Source organism: Cavia porcellus, unplaced genomic scaffold (assembly GCF_034190915.1).
Source record: "Cavia porcellus strain 051 isolate PalLab524CR breed Dunkin Hartley unplaced genomic scaffold, mCavPor4.1 scaffold_23, whole genome shotgun sequence".
Lineage (NCBI taxonomy): Eukaryota > Metazoa > Chordata > Mammalia > Rodentia > Caviidae > Cavia > Cavia porcellus.
In genome coordinates, this window is record NW_026947506.1 from 6,671,833 (window position 1) to 6,686,269 (window position 14,437).

The 14,437-nt window shown below is 56.7% G+C and overlaps 1 protein-coding gene across 1 annotated transcript in view; it reads right to left on the reverse strand.

Annotated features, from left to right (window-relative positions):
- Antxrl (ANTXR like) overlaps window positions 1-11,935 on the reverse strand; it is a 28,017-nt gene extending 16,082 nt beyond the window's left edge. The window contains exons 1-9 of the mRNA XM_063233517.1: window positions 11,511-11,935; window positions 8,937-9,008; window positions 8,335-8,406; window positions 5,117-5,198; window positions 4,987-5,020; window positions 3,567-3,646; window positions 3,425-3,493; window positions 3,083-3,163; window positions 2,938-2,998 (exon numbers count right to left, since the gene is read on the reverse strand). Of these exons, the coding sequence (XP_063089587.1) occupies window positions 2,938-2,998; window positions 3,083-3,163; window positions 3,425-3,493; window positions 3,567-3,646; window positions 4,987-5,020; window positions 5,117-5,198; window positions 8,335-8,406; window positions 8,937-9,008; window positions 11,511-11,734 (775 nt within the window). The 5' untranslated portion in view covers window positions 11,735-11,935. The remainder of the gene's footprint in view (window positions 1-2,937; window positions 2,999-3,082; window positions 3,164-3,424; window positions 3,494-3,566; window positions 3,647-4,986; window positions 5,021-5,116; window positions 5,199-8,334; window positions 8,407-8,936; window positions 9,009-11,510) is intronic.
- Window positions 11,936-14,437: the final 2,502 nt, after the last annotated feature.

Below are 14,437 nucleotides of genomic sequence, written 5' to 3' on the forward strand. Positions count from 1 at the left end.
GACATTGGGGGATGGAGGGGCAGAGACGGTGTAGCTTCAGGACGTGGGTAGGAGCTGAGGATGACACCTGGTCCTGACCCCTCCACCCTGGACCTCAGCTCTGCACCCCCGAGCCCTTTCAATGCTGGGCAGGGTGGGGGCCACAGTGCTGGGGTACAGGTGGTCAGGGACCCTGCCCTGGGATCTCTCCTGCTTTTGGTGTGAAGCAGCTCAGCTGCACAGACCACTCGGCCTGTGCACGTCTGGGCAGCCAGACAAGCCCAGGTGAGGACATCAGCTGTCACTGCTTCCTCCCAGCTGCAGAGCTGACGTGACAGGCGCCTCCAGACACCAGCTCCGCTGCTGACCTGCTATACTGCTGGGTGTCCTGTGCAGAACTGCCTCACATAGTGACAGGGACTCGGGGGAAGCCGAGGCAGGAGCCTGGGCCCAGGTGACACAGAGTGGACTGGGTCCTCAGGTGGCATGCAGAGGCGGCCCATGTGAGGGTCTGAGGGAGAGGCTGCTGCAGATTGGGCCCAGGGCCGGCTGACCTGGGGCCACTCCAGGGCCATGGGGACAGCAGGGACCCAGGCCTGGGCCAAGAGGCTGCTGTCAGGCCAAGGAGCTAGACCACACAGGAGCGTCCTCAGTGAACCAAGGCAGGGACCCGGCCTGGACTGGGGGCGTCCTTGCCACTCCTAGCCTCGGGACAGGCCCTGCCACTTCCCGGTGGGGGCGAGGTGCACCCTGGCTGTCTCTGGGGATGCTGGGTGAGGCATGGCAGTTTCCTTCTCTCTGGCCCAGTGCTGGATGCTGAATTCATACAACGCTTTTGTCTCATCCCATGAGGTGACGCCTTGCATTTGTCCCCGTTTGGGGACATGAAAACTTTATTTCATACCTCAGATCTGGCCATCCCTCCGGTCTGAACCCTGGCTGGGTGCCTGTGCTGTCCTGTTTAAACGCTGCTCGGGGACCTTCAGCGTTTTCGAAACAGACTTTTTCTATCTTTACAGTTAAACTTTGTGTTGTGGTTGGTTAGCGATAACCGCGTGTGTACACCCACGCTACTATGGCTTGTGTCTGGACGGCCTCCCAAAGCCTCACGCAGCCTAGGTGGGGCTTTTCAGAGGAGGCTGGATGGAGAGTGCCCAATGATTCATGGTACAATGCCTGGATTAAAGTGAGCTGTTAACTAAATCTGTGCAGTATTGGTTTGGCACCGTCCTAATCCTGGCAGCTGGGCACAATATAAGTGACAGAAAGAGGCTTGTCTGACCCTCTTGTTTGCTTTGCTGTCTTTATCCACCTTGAGCTGTTTCCCCACAGCGATGCCCCTCTGCTGTGGAGCCAGCCAGTGATGCCCTGAAGCCTCTGCAATTTATTAAGTAAATAAACCTTTCCTCCTCCAACTTTGGGTGGTGGGTATTTTGTCTCAGCAATAAGAAAAGCCACTAAAATACATCCTGGCACTCAAAGCACATGCTAGTGTACATTCCACACACACCCAGTGCACAGTCAGGCTAAGCATCCTCTTCCACACTGCATCAGATGCACACCACACTCTCAGGGACACTCACACTCATCTGTGCACACTCACACTGCACCACGAGCCCACCACACAGTGAATATCCACTCACACATGGCACCATGCACCTACTGTATTCCCAACACAGGTATCACAAACTATCACACATACCACAGATGCATGTATACCGTCCGATGCCCGAGAATATACACCACACACATCCCACACTCGCCCCGTACTTTCCTTCTATGCAGTCAACATTCCTGCATTCACACATTATTGTGGACAGACCTGGCCCACACACCAAACAGCACACACGTCACACACAGAACAAAAGACTGCACAGACATACATTTGTCCCAGCACGAATAGCTGCAAACCACACACACGCGGCACCATCACACTCCCTACAGAAACATCACACGTCATGAACACACGTGTCACCATCCCCCACATACATTCCACCCTGCTTCATACCACGCACACGTTCACCATCAGTCACGCAGCACAGCCTCTGCAAAACACCTCACATGGTTCATATACACCATGGTTCATGTATATGAACTATATACGTGGTTCATATACACACTCTGCAAACACAGCACCCCACACGCACATGCAGCAAACACCATGCATGCCACCAGCCAGGCATAAACACAGCACACACCATGTACCACACAGAAACTCAGACATGCCACACACCACCAAAGCATGTCACTCCATGCATACTCCTCCCCTCTCACAGTCCCCACGCAACACGTCACGAGCACGGCACAAACACACTGGACAGCCTCCGACCACAAGCCCTGTGGCCGCTCCTCCGCAAACCTCACACACTTCACACACACCACACACATGTCGTATACTCACACCCACACCACACACAGCACACACACGGCACATACACCACACATGCCACCACCAGCCACATTCCACACTCACCACCGTACTCATCTCCCTCAAGGCACACATCACAAGCGACACAACAGCCCACACCACAACACGCAAGCTACGGGTACACACACGGAACGCCGCAGACCCAGAATGCAGGCAGCCCACACACACCACCCTAGTACATATAGGAAGCAAAGGACACACACTTGATATGTGGTCCACACTCACGCTGCACACTAGATACCACACCTACACGCTATCCCCAGCTGCTCCCCTAGTGTACCATGGTGTGCACATCATAAACACGCACCTGGATGCACAATCAACACACACATTTCACACACACACTCCAGTACACACGCACGTTTCTACACACGCACACTGTGAATCCTTGCTTACGCAGCATCCATAGACAATGCATCACACACTGAGGGCAGGCCTTGTGTCGCCCAGGCACGCCACACAAATCACCCATGAGGAAGCGTGTGGTGCCGCAGCCACCCCATGGATGTCTCTGAAAGCCCGGCCCTTACCTCCCACACACAAGGAGGATGGTCTCACTGACGTCACCTCGAGACAGGACTTGGAGACCAGCTGTACAGAGGGGGGAGAAGGGGTCAGAAGCATGCAACTGGGCCCCAGCAGTGCCCCCGCCTGTCCCCAGGCAGCGCAACTCACTGCGTCCACAATGTTCTGCAGACCCTTGAAGCCACTGTCCACCCCAAACATGTGTCCTGCGGAGTCTGCAATTGCCGTCAACTGTAAGGGGAAGGATCAGCTTGACGCCCAGCCAGGGCATCGAGGAGGCCTCCAGCCCCAGGCAAGGACGCAGCATCTTGCTCTCAAGCTTTGGGGACAGTGGAGAGTGGGACACTCAGGGACAGATCCACTCCTGCGTCTGCCCAGGTTCGGGGACAGAGAAGCTCTCCACCTGGCCTGTGGGCCCCTTTACTCACACCCCTTGGTCATCCTTCTGTGGGGACAACCTGTATGCAGCCCCAAGCAGCTGGTCTGCAGTACCTGGTTTTTGTCGTAGTCCAGCACGCCCACGGTGAACACAGTGGCCCCCATGCTCCGAGACCTCTCAGCCTACGAGAAAGCGTGCTTAGGTAACTCACTACAACGTGCGGGGTAAAGCACTGGTAACCATGCCTGGGCTCACCTCCTCCCTTGTCTCCCTAAATGAATCTGCCATCAGCATCCCGTCGGTCAGTACGATAATCACGCTGGCTACCTTCCTGCCTATGGAAGAAGCGAGAGGTAGGAGACCAGGCAGGCCAGGCTCAGGAGTGACCAGCAGGAGACCACGGACTGCCACAGGCTGCCAGGTCCCAGCACAACCCACAGCAGGAAGGTTGGTGCTCTCCAACATTGGCCTCCTGGCACAGGTTCCAGACACCAGCAGCCACCACCCAGAGACCCTAGAGTGAGAAGGCGACCTCTCCAAGGGCCATGTTACAGATGAGGAGAGAGGGGTTCAGGGTCCTTCCTGCTAGTGACCCACACCTTTGCTGTCCCCCAGGCTGTGCATCCTCCACCCAGAGGACAGCGTGATCACGCGCCCACCAAACCCAGCTCGTCCCTGCATGTGGGGAGCAGCAGCCCCTCCTGCGGAGGCACCCCAGAAGGGGTGGTATCAATGCCTGCTGCGGGCACAGCCTATGAGGTCCTGGTTGGGATAGTGGCCCAACTGATCAGGTCTCCTGGGCAGGGTCCTGGGCAGGGAACCCCATTCTTCCCCAGTACCATCTCTACATGGCCCTACCACTCCATCCCAGAGCTGCCAGACCACAGAGTGGAGGAGCATCTGTCCTGGGCTGCACTGCCATGTGCATGGCTGGATACCAAGGCTCAGGAGCAAGTGGGCAAGGTGGGGACAGAGAAGGGGTGACAGACCCCAGGGACAATGAGGGCTTCTCAGTGTGTGTCCACAGGCCGGATGAGTCCTGGACTTTGTCCTTCTATACCTAGGGCCCAAATGCCGGTCCAAGAGCTCAGAGACACCACGTGTCCTTTGTGGATCCATGGGGCCGCCTGCCCCATGAGAACCACGCTGGGACATGTACTCTGTCCACTGCCCGGACCTGGGCTTGGACAACTGTGTTTTTATATTTTGGGTCCTTGATGTTCCTCAAAACCTTATGTGCCAAGGCATGATCCCGAGCTGCTAATGCTAATGGGAATTGGTGGAAAATTTCTGGGGTGCAACCTCGCTGGTGGAAGTAGGTTCTGGGGTGAGCCCTTGAAGGGTGAGTCTTGTGCCTGGCTCCTTCCTTTCCTTTCCTGCCCATTGTGAGATGAGCAGCTTTGCGCTGCACACACCAAACACCGTGATGCTCTGCCTCATCACAGCTCAGGAACAACGGTGCTAGCTGGCCATGGACCCAAGAAGCCTAGGAAACCGTGAGCCAGAATAAAGCTTTTCTACCCTAAGTTGATTTTCTTAGGTATTGTCACAGCAGTGAGGAGCTAACACAAAGAGCACCAGAAGTGGGACTGGGAGGAACCTGGAGTCTGTGCACAGATCTCCCCGAGCCCACCAGCTGTGTGCCCCGCTCTCTGAAGGGGTACAGGCTGCTCACCTCCATAGCGGGCTCTCATGATCTCCTCATTTGCCTGCAAGAGAATGGACACAGGTTGGGAGCAGCCCTGAGGAGATGTGGTCACACTACACTGTGACGTGGCTTTGCCCTGGGCTCCGGCCATCCCTACCTGTTTGAACCCTTCCTGCATGAATGTGTAGCCTCCAGGCACCACCCACTGGAGTCTGTTAAGACCTTCGTGAATTTTCACTCTGAAAACAGGAAGAAGGAAGTTGGCTGTCACAACACCCATAGCTGACCCATAGCTTTGTCCACCGATCACATGGATGGGCGGTTCTGTCCTCTGTGCTGAACTGGACCATTGCCTGGAGGTTTATGCCCTCTGTCCCCAGCCTGCTGAGCCCTCTGGCAGGTGGGGAGACTGACAGCAGATCCCATGGGAACGCCTGACTTTTTCTGGGCTCATCCTGTCTCAGGCACCACACCGAGAGCCTCCACGGGCCCTGGTGAGGGCGGGACCCAAGGCCATGCAGCTTGAGTCCGGAGCCCTAGAAAGACCTGCACGCGCCGTGCTGACCAAAAGTCGAGGATGCCCTGGCTGAGGCTCTCTCCTCCACAGGGAAGGCTGGATCCCCCAGGTCACCGGCTCAGCCTGCTCCATGCTGTCCTCACTGCACAGACCTTGACCTGTCCCCGCCGTGGCCACCAAGGGAAGGAGCCAGACTGCTTTCTGAGCAGCCAGAGCTGAGGACCTCAGGGCTCCTGACACAGAAAGCCCGAGGAGGGGACGTGGCCTCAGGCTGCTGAGGTGGCCAAGCCCTGTGCCCAGGCTGCTGGAACGGGGCTGTCAGAGGCTGTTAGAGAGACAGGGCCGATCGGGGCAGTCAGCGCTGGCTGTGGCTCTGGTGGCAGCACGGGCGCAGGGAGGGGGGCTGGGCTCAGGCTGATGGACTGTGACAAGCTGAGCCCACACAGCCAGGCCACCCAGAGTGGGGACCCTGAGGGCAGCTTCCTCCTGGGGTGGAGACCCCGCTGTGGGCCAAACTGAGAGGGTACTGGGTCTGTCCCTGCCAGGCCTTGCTAACGAGAGGAAGAGGCCCAGGCAGGTCCTGCCCGGCCCCACTGTCCTTCCGCCATTCTGCCAGTTTCCTCCCACAGTGCGCTTCTCTACCCACAGCGCCCACTCAGGGCTCTCCAAGCCCACAGCACAGCACCAGGCCTCTCCTGTGCCCATGGACTCAGCGCCTCCCTGTTTTTTCTGCCAGCTGGACCGAAGGGCAGGGGTGGCCCTGTCTCACACAGTTGGAGACCGCCATGGGGGTGGTATTGGGACAGGGCGCTGGGATGGCACAGTTAGTTCCTGGGCACAGTCAGCAGACCCCTTGCAGCAGGATGAGTTCCAATAAGATCTGTCATAAGTGTCTGATAAAACTGCCAAGTGCAAAGGGGCGTGAAGTGAGAAAGCATTGCCAAGAGGGAAAACCGCCAAGTAAGTCCCCTGGCTTCACCTGCTCTTAAGTCAATTTACAGTCATCAATTCTGGAGGTCACACAGCTGGCACCACGTTACCAGCTTCCTACAGTGAGCCTTGTTGCAGACGCACCTCTGACGCATGGGTCAGACACGTTCCTCGGCTACTTCACAGGGACAACGGAGGCCACTTGAGCTGAGCACTTGATTCTCCAGCGGGGCCTCGTGACGCTAGGCTGAGTGTCAGCATCTTGGGCTGTGCCTGTGGGGACCATGGGGCTCCTTTCTGTGTGTGTCTGGGTGGCTCACGGAGGTGTGATCTTGGGGACCGTAAGGTGGCTCCTGGCTCCTTCCTGCATGGTGCTAGTCCTGCCTCGCGTCACGGCCACTGTGAACCTAGCAGCTCTGCTCCACTATGCTGCTCTTGCTGGGGAGCCAGCCCACCATGGACTAAGTTTCCTTAAACCGGAAGCCAAGGTAACCTCTCCTCCTGGACGTCACGGTTGTCAGGTGCTGTGTCCAGCTGAGTGACACAAGGCTGGAGATGTGTGACAGGTGACCGCAGTGGGATCAAAGCCTTGGCAGGGTGCATCTTCATATTCTGTGTGCCCCTTTGCTGCCCTAGCCCTCGAGCCAGATTCTGCCCACCTCTAAACGTGGACATATCGATCGCTTAAGACCATGATTCGAGGTTAACTCACCCTGTGGCTCCTTGGAGCTGCTTCTTCCAGTCCACCCTTGGGCTGTCTCAGCAGCCCCCCCACGGAATGTCTTTCAGCCCTATCGTACTTCGCAAGATGATGACACCAGCTTTAAGCATAACTCTGCTTCTGGGATCTCCCATGAGCTCCCCAAGTGTGAGGCCAGGGTGGGATGATGGCCCCAGGTACATGAAGATTCAGCAGCCTCTAGGACCACGACAATAAGGTGATTCATGTGGCTCACAAGAAGCATTTTTGGAACTGAGCTCCCTACATTTTAGCAAATCCCAGCAAATCAACACCTGAGGCTCTCTTTCTTCTCGGAGCTCAGACTGGACCTTGCTCATTCAGTTGCTGGCTTCCTTTGGCTGAACCCGTTACGCTGACCATTTCCACCCCATGCCCTCTGCACCCTAAGAGCTTTGCCTGTGCACCTTGTGTTGCTGGTAATGCTGGCCCAGTCTCCTTGTATTGTCCTCAGGTCAAAAGACCCTGACGTCCAGTGTCCCTGTCCTCGGGCCCCAGGGCCTCCTGAGCCTGCCTCTACTTACATCAGGCTTGTTTTCCTTACTTCCCTTGATTTCTCCCCAGGACCCTGCACAGGGGCTCCCCCACAACTCCAGGCTCAGAACTCCCACCTCTCCTCTGTGCCCCCCCCCCCGAGGCACTGCACAGCCAGTCAGCAGCTCCCCAGCAGGCCTCTGGGTTTCTGGATCTCAGGGCACATTGGGTCATCTCCCCCTGATGCTGGTTTCCCAGGCCTCCCTGTTGGGGCCCACTGAGGGGGTAATGCTGCCCTGCACAAAGCCCCCAGTCCTTTCCTGGCCCCCAGCCCCTGATCTCCCTGTCCCTTGTCCCTGGGCAGAGAGTGACCTGTCACCGCAGGCCCCACACAGGCCAGGGTGCCTGGAGGAGCCTCATCTGCTTTTCCAGCCCCCTGGACCTCACAGGTCCCCCTGCCAGCTCAGGGAGAAACTGAGGTCTGGTGGACGCCGGACAGAGATAGGAACTTCTGGATGACAGGCTCTGTGGGTCCCAGTGCAACCAGGGTTCGAGGGGCCAGGCAACAGGCTGGAGGTCAGTGTGGGTCCCTCAGGGTCCGACCAGCCCACCTCGTGCACTGACGGCATCCCACTGAGCTGGCTGGGAAGCCTTCAGATCCCCGCAGCACCCTGTGACCAGATCCCAGCCCCCCTGGGGTCACAGCCCTGCCTACCTGTCTTCTGTGAGCGGCATGATAACTTCCGCATCTCGGGAGAAGACGATGAAGGATATGCGCAGGTTGGGGCTGGGAGGAAGGGGGGCAGTGAGAGACCCATCGACAGCCTGGGCTCCCTCCTACCCTCCGAGGTGCGGCAGCCTGCGGGGACGTGGGCCCAGGGAGAGTCCCAGGTGCCTCTGCCTCTGCACCCCGACACACACAGAAACACACACAGACTCGGTGCATGCACGTGAACACTCACCTACACACACTCACCCTCATGCAACCCACACACTCTCAGGTACTCACATTACACACACTCACACTCACACTGGTCATACACGCACATCACACACATCGGCCCTGAAGGACACAGGCTGTCCACACTCCTCCAGGGGGCCTCCCTCCCACCCGCTCGCTCCCTCTGCTGTGTCACAGCATCTGTCTGTCCCAGTCTGGGGTCTTGCGGGGCAGGCAGGGTCCTTGCAGGTGCCCAGGCTCCTGGGCAGAGCAGCTACACCACTGAGACCCAGGCAACTGTGAGCTCTGTCCCCTTTCCTGCTCCCACCCGAGGGACCGGCCGAGTCTAATGGAGCCCGCGGCTCGGAGAAGAGTACTTTTTAAATCTTGCCACCACATTTTCCACAAACAAATAAATGTTAATCCAGTTGTTGTCTATGCTGCCGGACCTGGAGACAAAGGAGACACAAGTCAGGGGACCAGAGCCTCTCCCAGCACAGCCTCTGGCTTTGCCGCCTCGCTGCAAGATCTCCACGAGCCACGCCCACCGCAACGCCTCTGATCACCTCCAATCACCCTGGAGGCAACTGTCCCGGGGTCCCCAGTGGACAGATGGTAGACAACCAGGCTGTCTGCTGGGACTCAAGGGCCTTCCCAGCACAGGAAGTGCAGGATGTTGGAAAGGTCCCTGATCTGCCCAGGTCCCCACTTCCCAGCTTCCTGTGGGTGAGAGGGGACCTTGGCACCGTGGCCATCAGAAGCCCTTTGAGAGCCTGTGGTTCTCCTGTGGGACTCCTGGGTTCTAGCTGCGCGATCTGCTCTTGGGGTGGGGGAGCCAGCACGGCTTTGTCACCAGCTGGCAGAACCAGCCCATGCAGGCCCATGGGGCCATTCCAGCAGGCATGTCCCTGGGAGTGGGCAGGCTGGCCGTTGCTGCCCTGGTGTCAGCACTGTGGACCACTGCAGCAGCTGCAGGCTCCTCCGGCCCCCACTCCCATGTTCTGTTCTGTTGTTTTCTTCTCTGTCCCCAGATGGAGAGTGAGCAGCAGGAGGAGGTCAAGGCCTTGTGACTTCCCAGCCAGTGGGGATCAGCCTTGGAAAAGGTCTCTGGGGCCCTACAGCTCTGCAAGGGAAGCATCACGGGGCAGGGGAGAGCCGTGCCTGGTGGGAAGGACAGGTGACGTTCAGGACTCCTTGGTGAGTGTGTCAGAGGCCCCTGCCAGGAGGCCACCCTTCTCCTCTCCAGAGATCATGGTGCCTATAAAGGGGACCCCTTGAAGGTCACAGGAATGTGTGGTGACTGCTGTCCCCCAGTTACTGTATAGCTGAGCAATGAGCCCCTTCAGAGAGGGATGGGGTGCGCTAGTCCCCAAGCTTGACCCTCCTGCCTGAGGTGGGAAGCAGGTGCAGAGGACACCTTCTTAGACCCCAGCTGCAGAATCCAGCAGGTGCAAATGGCAAGTGGCAGGTCCGGAGTAGAAAGGGAGGAACCCGGGAGACAAGCCTCCGTGCAGGAGCCCGGCCAGCCTGGGTGCAGGGCTGAGCTGCTCCCCTTCCTCCCTCAGAAGGTCCAGAGCCTGAGCTCAGGTGCCAGCCCCAGCCAAGGGTGCCAGAAAGACCTGGCCCGTCTCCCAGCCTGGAAGACGCCCTGCCTGCCCCTCTGTGGAGGTGGGAGCCGAGGAGTGGGGCTGGGGAGAGAAACGGGGAGCCCTCGGCTCAGGAGCACCTTTCCTTGGGTCTTTCCATCTCCTCTACGTCCTTCAACCTTAGGCGGAAGGGAAGGGGAGAATCCTTCCACTCTGCTCTTTTGCTGCGTAAGAGTTTTACTGAACTTCCCCAAATCACGAGGCATCCTCCACCCTCCGCGTCACCCTGGCGAGACGGGGGCACAGAACTTTCTCCTGCATTCAGAGGCCTATGGTGCTCAGCTCACAGCAAGTGCCCAGCTGACGTCAATCCACTCCCCCACTGGAGCCCACAGCCCTCACCATCTACCCCAGAGCTGGACTGGACCCTGTGGGCCTCACAGCAGGGCCCAGGGGAGGAAACAGGGACACACAACAGGGTGGCAGCAGAGAGGGGCCCTGGGATCGTGGCCACTCTCTGGCAGGACTGCACCAACGAGGCGCCAGCCCACCAGCCACTCTCCTCACCCTGGATGCCCACAGGGAGTCCCCACCCCTGCTGTGCTAAGGATCCATGGGTCACTGCCTGCCCAGGGCATCTCAAAGTGACTGGGCTGGAAGCAAGGAGACTTTTCCCTAGGAGACAGGGGGCTCCTGGTCGCTGATTTTGCTCAGGAACTGGGGCCAGGGCTCCTGTCCTCCACCCTCAGTGCCCACGGAGAAGGAGGGAATCAGGGCAGCCAACCTGACACTATGGAAAGAGCCCAGGCCAAGGAGCCCAGATGTTGTCACCCCCAGTGTCCTCCAAGCACCTTGGCCACCTAGGAGCCCACCATACACCAGGACATCACACAGAGACCCCTGGGCTGCTGTGCATTGGAGTGGATGCGATGCTGCAGGAGGAGGGCTGGGGACCAGTGAGGGCGTCCTCCTGCTGAAAGCTGCACCAGGCTCCCCGTGGGTCCCCCGAGCCAGCCAGCAGGAGGGGTTGAGATAGAACCTGGTCGCCTTCCCAAGACCAAGACCTCCCTGCCTCCCTCCCTGATAGCTGGTGGGTGCCCCAGGGACAGCCCAGCTTCCCCAGGGCCACGCAGAGCCCCCATCAGCCCTGAGGGTGCAGGGACTGTGCCAGGGCTGCAGGGTGACAGGAAAAACAAGGCCTAGAGCAAAGGGCACTGAGCAGGGTCCCCGCCGAGCGCCCCCCAGAGGCCACAGGTGGTCTCTCCCACAGAACCCTGGCGGCCTGCCTGTCCTCTTGCAGAGACCTAGTCTCCTGAGGCTTTGTCTGCCTGCAGTGCTTTTGGAGGTCAGATGGAAGGCACTCACTTGTCCAGAACGAAGTAGAGGTCAAAGGCGCCCCAGCAATCACTCGCCCTCTGACTGGCCTGCCAGCTTTGCTGGGCTTCTAGGTCTAGGGGATGGGAGGCGCTTCTGATGCCCTGGCCAATGAGTGAGCTGGGCTTTGGGGTGCTCCCTGTGCTGAGCAGGGGCAGGTGCAGGAGCAGCAGGAGCGGGAGGAAGAGCGCAGAGCACGGGCGGTGCCTCCCCATTTTCTTGGATGTCTCTGGGGCGTCTTTGCTGGTGGGACCGTGTGCCAGGGTCCAGGTGGGCTGAGTACCAGCCACCTCGGGCCTCCTGCTCAGCCACCTTGCCTGTGCCCAGGGACTGAGCCCCCTGGCGCCCTGTCACCAATGCCCAGTGTGCCCACACCAGTTCCCTCTCAGAGCAGGGGGACTGGGATACAGCAGCCCTGGGTATCCTGCCACTTACTGCCCCCAAAGCCCTTCCCCCACCCTGGGGCAGAGTACCCTGCAGCTGTGATGGGCAGGAAGGTTGACATGGTGACTTTGTGACCTGGGGCTCTGCCCAGGGACCCGCATGTTGACAGCATCAAGTGGAGGTCACAGGGTCTTCAGAGGGGCTGTGGGATGAGGCCTCCCTGTCTCTTCCCAGCCCACAAGAGGGGTCCTCAGGGGCCTCCTAAGGGACAAGGTGCTGGCTGGGATTAGGATGTCACAGTGGGTGGGGAGCCCCAGGGACTGGGAGGCTGGGAGGGAGATGTGGGGTGGCCATTGTGAATGCCCTGTAGCCAGGCAGGCAGAGGCACCAGGATTGGGGGAGCAGCCCCTTACCCAGCACTGTAACAGACCACCCAAGCTCCGTGACCTGAAATGATTCTTTATTGTGCCTCGGGCTCCACCGTCAAACGTCATGAAGGCTCGTGAGGTGGCTCAGGAAGGGGCGTTCCAGGAAGGCTGGCGGGGGTGTCATTTGAGGGGCTGGGCATGGAATTCTCTGGAGGATTCCTCACCCTGGCATGTGGCATCCTGGCTGGCGGACCCCAAAGCTGGGCTCCACCGAGACCATTCAGGTAGTCTCTGCACCTGACCTCTCCAGGTGACTGGGGCTTCCTCAGAGCATGGCGGCATCCGGGGAGGAGAGGTGACCGTTTTCCATGGCGGCTCAGAGCCTCTTGAGAGGAGGGTGTTTGCAGAAGTCCTTTATGACATCAGCTCAGAAGTCACACAGCGTCGCTTCCACTGTCCTGGGTCAGAGCTGCACGTCGGCCCAGGTTCCGAGGGAGGACACAGACGTGGTGGGCAGAGAGCCAGGCCCTCTGTGACCCACTGGGGGCCAGTGCGTGAGTGGAGGGCAGGGAAAGCAGGGTGGGGATGCGGGGCCTTCAGAGGACTGAGGAGCAGCAGACCGAAGGCCAGGGATCTTCACATGCTGCATCGGGTTTGTTTTCCTTGGCTTTATGTGTATGAAAGTGTTTTACGATGACAAACTTTCCCTAACAAGGCCCACATGCATCATAGTATGTGTAACCTGATCTTTCCCTGTAGCGCCCGCTGTGGGTTCGTGGCTTTTCCTTTGGGAGCTGTCTTGAATAGTTGTCCTTTAGGGTAGATGCAGCCCAGGGCCCTCCCACGACACAACGACCATCATTGTCACAGCTTTGCATTGTCTCCCATGATTGGACGTCTCCCGGTGCACACGGCCTTAATCTGCTTCTTCCTAGATCCTGGTAGGGCTGGCCGTGACACAGGCCATTCCTCTTCCCTCCTTGGGAGGAACTCTTTGGTTATGTGCCCTTCTCTGATAGACAGGCTCATCATCTGCTCCATACTGCTTCATTAGTCTTGTGCATTTTGGGTACTAAGTCTTTGGTCCCTTCTTGTGTGAGTCTTGTATCTTTGTTTCATTAGATTTTCTTTTTTTAAAATTTTATTTAAAGACAAAACAGAACAGAAAACAGGTAGAAATAGTACATACTTTCAAAGAAAAAAATAAACAGGAATAAATCACTAGTTGATGTTTACATATTGTCCTCTTACAAATAATTGTTCAAGATACAAACGTGGAACATATAAATGGGAATTCAACCAGGGAGACTGCAAATAATTCTGCTCAACTATCTAATAAAAACTTAGTACTATGGTTATGAATCCTATACACTTGAACATACATGCATTTATCCGTATCTTCATTTATGTTGAGATTAAACAAAACAAAGCAGACTGAAATCACTCTGAAAAGATTAATAATATTGCTAGATTTCACATCATGATACTCTGGAATCAGCATTGAGTACTGTAGTGCCTTTTTTTCCTTCAAAGTGTTTGTTCATTTCATCACGTGTCATCAGATCAGTTCTCATAAACTGTTTATAGGTTTTACGCAAGCATGAGTCTTAACATGTATTTCTATCCTTTCTGTATTAGAGGGAGAAACAGAACAAAGCAGGACAGAACTAAACATATTCTTAGAGACACATAAAACTAAAAGGACATATAAAACTGCTGTATAAGGAGTTCTACCATGGTCACTGTGCTGTTTCTTGTTATCATCATCAGAATTGGCTATATCTTCAAATAAAGTATAATCGAATATATCAGTTCATAGCAGTATTAATAGAAATACAACTTTGTAGATAGTGTAGAACTACAGAACAGGTAGTATTCAAACCAGAATGGGTATTGTAGTGAATCACTGTCATTTTCAGTATAGTTGTTTATATTCTCTGACTTGATACTATCAACTTTAACACTTTTGAATAAAATGTCAATAACAAACAGCAATCAAATCAGATTTAATTAAGATCAGTCATAATATAACAGTATAAGTTATACAGGGATCCAGAATAAGTTAATAGGAAGTTAAAGATGATTTCTGCGCTATGTCCTGATATTTTTGGGACAGCCGTCTGTGCCCTCAGATCTAGTGCTTGTATACAAACTGGGCGGATTAAG